The sequence below is a fragment of the Arabidopsis lyrata genome (genome assembly GCF_000004255.2).
Source record: "Arabidopsis lyrata subsp. lyrata unplaced genomic scaffold ARALYscaffold_4, whole genome shotgun sequence".
Classification (NCBI taxonomy): domain Eukaryota; kingdom Viridiplantae; phylum Streptophyta; class Magnoliopsida; order Brassicales; family Brassicaceae; genus Arabidopsis; species Arabidopsis lyrata.
The window spans coordinates 708,103-717,796 of NW_003302552.1; the positions used below are offsets into that span (position 1 = coordinate 708,103).

A 9,694-nucleotide genomic window follows, 5' to 3' on the forward strand; every position below is an offset into this window, starting at 1 on the left:
GAGACCCCGCGAAGCAAGAGAGTACATAGAAAGCATTCACGGGCTTATTTTTGGCCCATTACATCACTGTAGTAAAATTAAAAACAACGTTAACAAAAACAGCTGAATTCCTCTTGCAGTGTTTGTCAGGTTCATCACTGAAGCAGAAACCATGTTTGAGATCTTCCATTGCAATGTCAATAAGAATGTTTAACTGGAGTAAGAACCTTTCTTTTTGTGGTTTACTTTTCGGTTCTACAGTACAATAAAATACTTCTAAGACAAACCTGATAATGTTGGACCAGTCGAACTTATCCAAAATGAATACGAACCGATCCAAAAAGAGAGCACAAATTTTAGTGTTGTTAAAATGGTTTTATTTTATCATTCATGTTTGAAAAGAATCGAAGTTCTTCGACTCTAATTAACACCTGGAGAAACTGTGAAGAAAGCAGCACCATTTTCGACGTCATCAGTCTTAATGGCTCCATTGTGAGACATGAGAACTCTGTATATCCGCTTTGAACAAACCTCACCCAACCTTATGTCTCCTCCCACTAAACCTTCCACTTTCAAGTCTTTTAGTAGAAACTCCTTCTCATGAACCTGAAAAGAAAAAAAAAAGACACAAAAGAACCTGTTCATTTGTTTAACACAATTTGCTTCAGAAACCGTTAGAAACAACAAACTAAGAAACTCAAATCCAAGTATGTCTCACATGTTTTTACTTACCGATTTGTTACGGTCCAGATAAACCTTAAGAAGAGACTTCATGGAGGGATATTTCTTCCACACTGCTAAAGCGTATCGTGGCTGCACCTTTGGTATTGCTACTAACGCTTTTAACCTATAGACCAAAATATTTTTACTTATTAAACAGATTCAAAGAGACTAAAACACAACCTATTTTCAAAATGGTTCTACTTTACTTTACCATGGACTCTTTTTAATCAAGTGCTTGTCAACTGAATCCTTGGAGACTAATGCACCATTAGCGCTTACTGAGAACATAGTTAACTTCTTCCTGTGCATCAGATAGTAGAGCCATGATTAGTTTTGCTAAATCATGCAGAGAAATACATTATCAGCCACACGTTTATCTATCATCTCAGTTCTACGTAGTGTTGATCTTCCAGATCATCATTCGGTACTCAGCCTTGTATGATTTAAAGACTATAAGAGGCTTTATAGATTTAACTTCAAGACGAGCCTTACTGCCCATTTTTTGTGATGAGCTCCCAATGTGAGATCTTTATTTCGTTAAGTTGTTAAACACGTGAAGATGCATATGATTTAGGCTTCACGGGTTTTTATCAAGATGTTATTGGTTTGATTGGTCTAATGGGATTCACTGAGGAAAGAAATCAACACTAAGAAATCAAAGCTTCCATCCAACATCATATCGAGATAAAGTCTTTTGTAAGAGAAATCAAAATAGTAGATTTTTGTACCTAAATTGGCAAGAGGCTAGACTGCTTGTTAGGCCAACAACATGTTCAGCCACCTCAGCCTCGTCTACACAGTGTCTGGAATGTACTTTAACATAGTGAGTAGTTAATTTTGCAAGTACCTGTGTAATACACATCAAATGCCCCAAAATTATGTTTAAAGACACAAACATAGGAGCAATAAACAGGCTTTCCTCTAAATAGATGCTCATTACCTCATCGATAGGAGGCCGTCTCCAATTTCCCGGGTTTTTGTACTCTTCCTTTTCCCTAGAAGATTGGTTTTATTTAGCTTGATGATGGAAACATTTTAATATAACACAAATTTACTTTATCAAACACACCTTTTCTTTACGTACGACATTAACTTATTGGTGAGGCAGCACACCGTATGAAATGGGTATCGGTCCTGAACTCTTGAGATGTTTTCTAGAAACTTTTCATTAGCAACAAGATTACAAAATTCTTCAGCTTCATATACAAGTAGCACATAAGGAATCTTCGGCCCTTGGGGAAAAAGCTGCAACAGAGAAAAGAGGATGATAATTAAGAGTAAAATAAGATACTGGATACAGATGATTCATATAGGTTTAGTCAAGTACTGATCTTCAAAGGCCTTTGAACCCATAGCAAAAGGGTTTCATTTCTTTTGTTATATCTCATAATATGTAACGCAATTCAATGTCAGGTGTACTGAAGTACTCTTTGATCGATCTCCTTCTAAGAAACAATTATCTCATTCTTAAAGATGGAAGTTCAAGAAAAATATTGAAGAAAAACACTCAAGCAAAGTAAGTTTGATAAAAAAAAATGCATGGATCTGAAACACAAGGAATAGAGCACCATGAACTTTAAATAGTTTTTCAAAACCTCCTGCCATTCGAAGACTATCCAGAGATGAAATCATAGATTTGACAACCACCACTAAAATTACGAAGATATGTAACTTGCAACGCAGAAGAGTATGATCCAAATGTCAAAGAAATTTTGAAACACATGCTTATCCTGACATTAAACAAGGATACGGACCAGACTGGGGGAGCTGATTCTAGTTGCAAGTTCTGGATTCTAAGAACTAATTTTCATACATGTCAGTTGTGAGACTCAGGATGCAAGCAAGTTTATAAACATTAGAAAAAAATTCGAAAAAGAAAAAAAGTAAAGTGACTGAGAATTAATTGTACCGGAGCAATACTCTCTGGAATTGTCATTGTCCACACAATGGATCTCTCAATTGGATTAGGGCCTACATGGATTGTAATGCCTTTCTCAGAGAACCTTGAAAGCAGAAGTCCTATGTTAACATTTATATGAAACAAAAAAGAGAGTCAAAAGAGCAAACATCATCATATATTTAAGAGTAATACAAAGAATAGAGAAATTCCTTACCTCCAATGGATCCTTCAACCACTTTAGTATCAATCTCGGCAACAATAGATTTAAGGGCTAACTTCCCCTTTTCCCATTTTTTCTTTTCCTTCTCTAATCTTTTACGCTCAGCTTCTTCTGCTTTTAAGGCTGCTTTCTCTAATCTCTCTTGCTGGATGATGGAAGCCAGTTAACTATTGATCAGGAAACAAAAAATAGAAAAATTTACTTACAAAAAACTTACCTCTTTTCTTAACTTCTTTTCCTCCATTGCACATGTTTTGTCTGCCTTCGACAGCTGCTTTTTTGGCAATGCCTCACCTGGAAGAGTTGTAGTTCTGATCTTATTTTTTCGACCCATTTTCTCAACGCTTATATCCTCTTTTTCTTGGTCAGAATCAACCTGATACCATTTAGAAAAAAAGAGTAAGACGAAACAAAATGAAAGGAAAAACAGCAGCACAACCTGAACTCTGAAGACACAAACAAATGACACACTATGAGAATCCAGAAGTGTAAAATCCTCTAAAAGACAGCTTTGCAAAATCACACAAGGAATAGAGTCAAGGTTCCTAATCATGTATCAATGATGAACAATATGGTACTAGTTTATTGCAGATAAGTACCTCGATAGTATCATTAGTCTGCGAAGAGCGAAAACTAACTTCATGCATCCAATTAGTATTATCATCTGAAAGAAAACAGCAACCAGCATTTACACGTGGACAATAAAAATGAAGTTCCATCACGCATACACTGATACATATGCAGAATAATTTGGTTAAGCATACCTAAATTTGTCTCAGTTATTCTAGTATTCTTATAGTATGCCTCACTGGTTCCAGCTTCCAATCCAAAACGTGGCTCCCTAAAACCAGCAAGCACGGATTCATACTTCTTCGAAGATTTAGGTCGAGGACTGTCTTCAAACTCCGAATCCAGAGATATTATCCGTTTTCCTAGTGAGATTCCAAAAGAAACATGGAGAAGTAAGGGAATCATTGTTCAACCTGATGATTCAAGTAACACCAGCAACCTAAATTCCCCAGAAATCACAAAATTTCACTAGTAGAACACTTTCCGGTATCAGTGAATGCTGAAACTAAACCTAAATACTGAGAATCGAGAAAATTCCGAGGACGAACGTTAACATACCGGAGAATTTGTCTTCGCGGTTAGAAGCTAAAGCTCCAGAACCAAAGGAACATTTGACGACAGATAAATCATCGGAAAGAGGTGTATCAGGGACGAACAAAGGAGTGGAAGAAGATTCCGGCAGTTGCTTCTGCGGTGTCGGATCTGAATCCGAAATCAGTATCGCAGAGATGGGATCTTTTCGAGCACGCTTCGAAAGTGATTGAAGTGGAGTAGCCTGATCTTCTCCGTCGGAGATGAGAATGTGATCCTTCATGGAAGAGAGAATTTGAATTTCGCAGGAGCGCGGGATTATCGAGGAAGATATGATGATGATGATGATGGTTCGAATTCGTAATCGCCGATAACGACGATACGGAGAGGTTAAGCATTGTTTGGCTACAGGTTCATCTTCATACTTGACCATGTCGGGTTTGGTAAGTAAAAAGGCCACTGGATTTTGCCGAACTATTCTCGCTTTTATGGCCCAATAAGAGGCCCACACTAGACGAGTTAACAAAAGTCGCTGGACAAAACCGAACCGAATATGCCGAACCGAAACAGAAGCAAAAAAACCGAACAGAACCGAACCAAAAATTTGAAAATATAGCCGAATGGATACTAAATTCTATAACCGAAATAACCGTAACCGAATCGGTACCGAACCGAAATATTTTGGGTAACCGAAAATTCCCGAAATATAATTATATTTTAAAAAATATTAGTTATTATAGATCAAATAATCAAAAATACTTGAAAAATATATAAAAATAGTAAAAATACTCAAAAATAATCCAACAATATCCAAAAATATCTAAAAAAACCAAAATATCCGAAAATATTCAAAGCAAAATAACCAAATGGATAATAAATTTTAAAACCGAAAAAACAGGAACCGAACCGAAACCGAACCAAAATTTCAAAATGCCCGAAGTGACACTAAATTTTAGAACCGCAAGAACCAAAACCGAATGGAACCGAACCGATAACCGAACGTCCAGGACTAGTTTTAATTGGTGACCTTTTTGAGGAATAATAAAATGAAGAGGAATCTTTTTACTTGGTCAAAATTTGTTACCATTTACCATTTTGTTTTGGGGCTTTTGCAAAAATGCCCCTTTTTCAATGCCATTTTTCAAAAATGTCTCTTCTTTAAAACCTTATAAAAATGCTCTTAAAAATATAAGATTTACCCAAATATGTATGTAACATTATTAAAACATACACAAACTACATTTCTATGTATCTAAAATCTTATAAATACTTTATAAATACCTTATAAATGTATTTTAAATACCTTTAAAAACCTTTAAAATATCTTGTAAAACCTTTGAAAAACCTTAAAAATCCTTTAAAATAACTTGTAAAACCTTTAAAAACACCTTATAAAACCTTATAAATACTTGGATCGAGTCTTCAAGTAGTAGTTATAATCCATAAGTACCTTATAAACCTAATAAAACTTTATAAAAATTTCAGATTTAAAAATAGGTATTTTTGAAAATGGACATCTAAAAGGGGCATTTTTGAAAAAGGGCACACCAAAAGGGGCATTTTTAACAATTTCCCTTTTGTTTTTCAATTTTCAGACATGTGAATCTTATACTATTGTTCTTCATTTTCCATGGAGTAAAGAATTATAGAACTTTCCAAAGTTGAAGAAGAATAATAATGAACAACTATAAAAAGCCGACATTATTATCATCATCATCAATAACAGAAGTGTTACAAACTAAATTCACTTATTTATTTATAAGCTGATAAAGAAAATTGCATCTAAGACGATGAAGACAACTTTTTTGCTCATGGTTCTTGTTTTTTTGATAACTTGGCCTTGTTCGAGTGCTCAACCGATCGATCCTAACGCATGTTGGCAGACAATTAAACACCCACCACATGAATGTCTCGAGAGCATAAAGGGCATTGTACACGGACATGTCCATGAGATCAAGAAAGAATGTTGCGAAACCGTAAGCACAATTTCTGATTTGTGTTGGCCAATCATCTTCCCAAGCATGCCTTACATTCGTTTTCTATTGAAGGGTATCTGTACAGTCAAATACTCATTGCATTGAAGTGCCAATTTGAAGAGTATTTTACTTCGTTTTGATATTCTTAAGAATGACAATTTAATTATCTATTTTAATATTTGTCAAATGTATTTTACATATAATTATCTTTTTATATTTGGTTGAATGAAATTACAATCTGTTTTTCATATAATAAAATTACAAGTAATGAAGATTGTTGGCTCTAGTGAAATTATCATCAACCAACGTCATCACATCAATATGTTTCCGGAAGGCCACTTTCTCTTAAGCTCATTTCTACAACAAAGCTATCCCAAAATCAACAATACATACACAAGTATCAACGAAGTCATCATTACATACACACAGAGAAAATCATAAAATTTACACTTATCTCGAATCGAATCCCTCTTTCTTTTTTCTCGATAGATCCATAACACCTATTTTTGGTTACTAGGTTCTTATACCACATGAGAAACTATATGCTTTAATTAAAAATCAATTAGTAATGAGTTTATTGGTATGTATGTGATAGATTATTCCTAAAATGCCTTTTCAAAATGATAATTCTAACCATTTATCTTGACAGAATCTCATTATAGAGGATCATTTTCATGTAGAGTAGAAGGGAAACACTCTTTATTAAATCTTCGAAGCTCTTACAGAAACAAAAGTGGTCACATTATGAGTGGAACTAACAAAATAAAACCCAAATCTGAAAACAGGAAAGAGTTAGAAACTCTTTAATTATTATTATTTAGGACATTGAAACCAAATCCTAATAGAAAACATCTAAGGTGGAGTCTGTTTTAGAGAAGCCAATGAACTCGACTTCAACCTTAATCGCATCGTCCACCACTAAACCTTTAGATGCATCTTTAAGATCAGCAAGTGATACAAACTTCTCGTAACCCCATCCATTATTATTAGTTGTTGCATTAGGCCATCCCTCCACTGTCCATCAAAATAAAAATAAATGAATTCAATGAAAAGTTTTAGTTGTTAACAAAATTAAAGGACACATAAATAGTGAGAGAACACTGACCTAGCTTCTCGACGTGGTTGGATCGGATTTGGTCCAGAACTCTTAGCTTGGCTCGAACATAAGCATTTTCATTAGAATCACTCAGCAAATAGAGTGACAATGAATTGCCCTTTCCATAACCATCTCCATTTGGATACACCTTCAACACCCTATTTCATTAACATTACTTATTAATACATTGAAAGATAGATATAATTAAAACATAGAAAGAGACAGAGAAAATCACCAGCTACTTCCTCCGGAAGAAAATGGGGCGGATGTGTAAGAGTCACTATAGAGAGTTGAGAATTTGGTGAGTTTCCATGTGTAAATGGGGTCTTTATGTTTTCTTCAAAGGAGAAAACTTCCCATTCCTTGAAGGTTTGAGCAACGAAGATGTCAATTCCAAACACACATTGTTCTCCATCGAAAATGTATCCGGTTGTCGGCGTTGAGAACACCGACGTCGGTTGAAATAATGGAACTCCATATTCAGGTTTGAACAAATGAAACCTCCTCGCCTCAGTTTCTACAATAATTTTTTTCATTTTTTGTTGGACCCAAAAGATTTACATAATAATTAACATTTCCGGTTACAATAAAATCTCTATCAATTAATAATATCAAAAATATATTAATAGAGAAACATTTTAAAAAAAAAAACTTACCATCATGTGTTATTAACAAGATTGCTTAACAAGATTGCCACGCTGATGTGTCGCTCTCACAATGATTTGGTTTCAGATTTATTAGACTATTTATAGAATTTGTCATTAGTCTAATACATTCATATATCCCATTAATAATTAAAAACATACACTTTTTGTTTATCTTATATTACTATATTTTTATATTTTTATATTTCTTTATATACATTTATATAAATTTTCTTTAGTGGATGGGTAAACAATCTTTTTATTTATATTTATATTTATGTTTATATTTAAATGATAAAATATATATATTTGGTTCAAGAATCTCGAATTCAAAACTACAAAATCTTTACATCTTTCATAAATTTTTTACTTAAATAAATAAGATAATCTCCTTTCTATATATGTTACGAATACTTAAAATCCTATTTTTTGGAGGAGTTCTAACTTTTCAAAGAAAAACATTATAACCATATTTGTATATAAACCAAAATCTGGCCACATTATAACTATTTCGTAAGTAATCCATTCATAATCTAAGAATCTTAGATTTGGAACACTACAAAATCTTAGCTTGGAAACTATCAAATCTCAACTTTGCTAAATTTTAGATTTCTTATACTTATTAAAAAAAAAAAAAATCTTTTTATACTACAAAATCTCGAAATCTTTAAAACATACGGAAAGACATATTGCCATAAATGGTAACATTTCGTCAATACTTTTTTATCACGTTGAAGCTTTATTCAAAGTTTAAATATTTCACGGGTAAAACATATTCTTATATGAAATAGTCCCAAATTTGAATAAAAAAAAAAAAATTGTAACATGTTTCGTTTTACACAAACGGATCTTGGATCCCGGATAATAATTTTACTTGAATCTATCCCGGTATTAATTTATAGAGGTTATACTGTAATTAGAACGTTTTAGGCATTAATCTCCCTAGATTAATAAATTCACAAAGCTTATATCATCATTTTTCAAACATAGCAATAAACTTGAAGTAGGTCTAATAGCAAGGTAACAACACTTTTTAAACCGGATAAATAAGATGTATAATAAATAACTAAATATCAGTCATCGACAATCTATCAATACGTTACCTACCTTGATAGGTGTAGTACTTGTCGTAGACTCTGTTGTAGACGAAGAACTTGACCTCTGCATACACATCCTTTGGATCGGAGATGAGAGTTGAGTTATCGATTCTTGCGTAAAGCGAAACATAACCATTCGCACCATCTTTTTTGTTGCCATTCGGGTAGATTAGGAACGTCCTTTTAACATTTTAATTGATAGGCAAATGTTGTGATTAGTGAGAAAAGTCAAAAAAGATATAAAAAATCAGATTCTTGAAAATATGTTATTGAGACTTTTAATACCAATTGTATCCACCGATGGTGAAAGGACGTGACTCATACTTCCCATCTTTCACGAGTTTCAACAACGTCGCTAAAGACTGGAACTTGATGCAGTAAGACGTAGGAGGACGCTCTCTCCATAGTGTCGCCACGGCTGAGAGCTTCTCGTGTTTGTCTTTCTTTGGAAGAGAAGAATCAGAGCTCGAGCTCGTAAAGTGACATGGCGAGACCGTGTTCTTCACGTAATGACTTCCTTCTACTACTGCTTCTGCTACTGTCTCTGTTATTATAGCGTCTGTCTCGGTTAAGAGGTTTTGCTTAAGGTTGTAATAAGGTTTTGCGCATCTTACCACTTCTGCAAAGAAAACGAAATAGAAGAAGCAGAACAAGAAGACTGATTTTGTGGCTATCTTCTTCTCTGTAACCATTTCTATTATTTGGAGAGTTTCAAGGTTTGTGTTGAGAATCTAATTTTGACCATTGTATTATATAGAAAAATAATTTTGTTCATCTATTGCCAGTGAAGGAAAGACCAGGAGGGTAAGGCAATAACTTTTTGAAATTGTTGTAAAATTTTTATTATTGTAATAGATTGGGACATAGTTTTTTCTGTTTTTAATAATAAGATTGGGACTTGTCACATAGTACAATCTTATAATATTATAAGAATTTCACGTGGTATTTTAAAATCTAG

At 33.7% G+C, this 9,694-nt stretch overlaps 2 protein-coding genes and 1 pseudogene across 2 annotated transcripts; 1 reads left to right on the forward strand and 2 right to left on the reverse strand.

The window, feature by feature from the left end:
• Nucleotides 1–194: 194 nt before the first annotated feature.
• Nucleotides 195–4,316, reverse strand: LOC9316487 (crossover junction endonuclease EME1B). The gene is made up of 12 exons (XM_021028632.1): nucleotides 3,951–4,316; nucleotides 3,587–3,754; nucleotides 3,422–3,486; nucleotides 3,040–3,198; nucleotides 2,817–2,967; nucleotides 2,612–2,721; nucleotides 1,772–1,947; nucleotides 1,643–1,697; nucleotides 1,431–1,549; nucleotides 914–1,003; nucleotides 712–826; nucleotides 195–585 (listed from the first exon to the last, which is right to left on the reverse strand). The coding sequence occupies exons 1-12, from the start codon at nucleotides 4,204–4,206 to the stop codon at nucleotides 400–402; spliced, it is 1,650 nt and encodes a 549-aa protein (XP_020884291.1). The 5' UTR covers nucleotides 4,207–4,316; the 3' UTR covers nucleotides 195–399.
• A 1,346-nt stretch (nucleotides 4,317–5,662) lies between these two features.
• LOC9316488 lies at nucleotides 5,663–6,031 on the forward strand. Its single transcript, XM_002878546.2, has one exon. It carries the CDS (start codon nucleotides 5,714–5,716, stop codon nucleotides 6,002–6,004), a length of 291 nt encoding a protein of 96 aa, XP_002878592.2. The 5' UTR covers nucleotides 5,663–5,713; the 3' UTR covers nucleotides 6,005–6,031.
• A 545-nt stretch (nucleotides 6,032–6,576) lies between these two features.
• Nucleotides 6,577–9,494, reverse strand: LOC9314660 (annotated as a pseudogene).
• Nucleotides 9,495–9,694: the final 200 nt, after the last annotated feature.

Bases quoted from the DNA above. Each gene is read 5' to 3' on its own strand.
- LOC9316488 (XM_002878546.2), top strand. From the start codon at position 5,714: ATGAAGACAACTTTTTTGCTCATGGTTCTTGTTTTTTTGATAACTTGG.
- LOC9316487 (XM_021028632.1), bottom strand. From the start codon at position 4,206: ATGAAGGATCACATTCTCATCTCCGACGGAGAAGATCAGGCTACTCCA. The intron at 3,199-3,421 runs GTACTTATCTGC...AAATGGTATCAG, and splicing joins AGACTAATGATACTATCGAG to GTTGATTCTGACCAAGAAAA. The intron at 1,550-1,642 runs GTAATGAGCATC...TGTATTACACAG, and splicing joins GACGGCCTCCTATCGATGAG to GTACTTGCAAAATTAACTAC.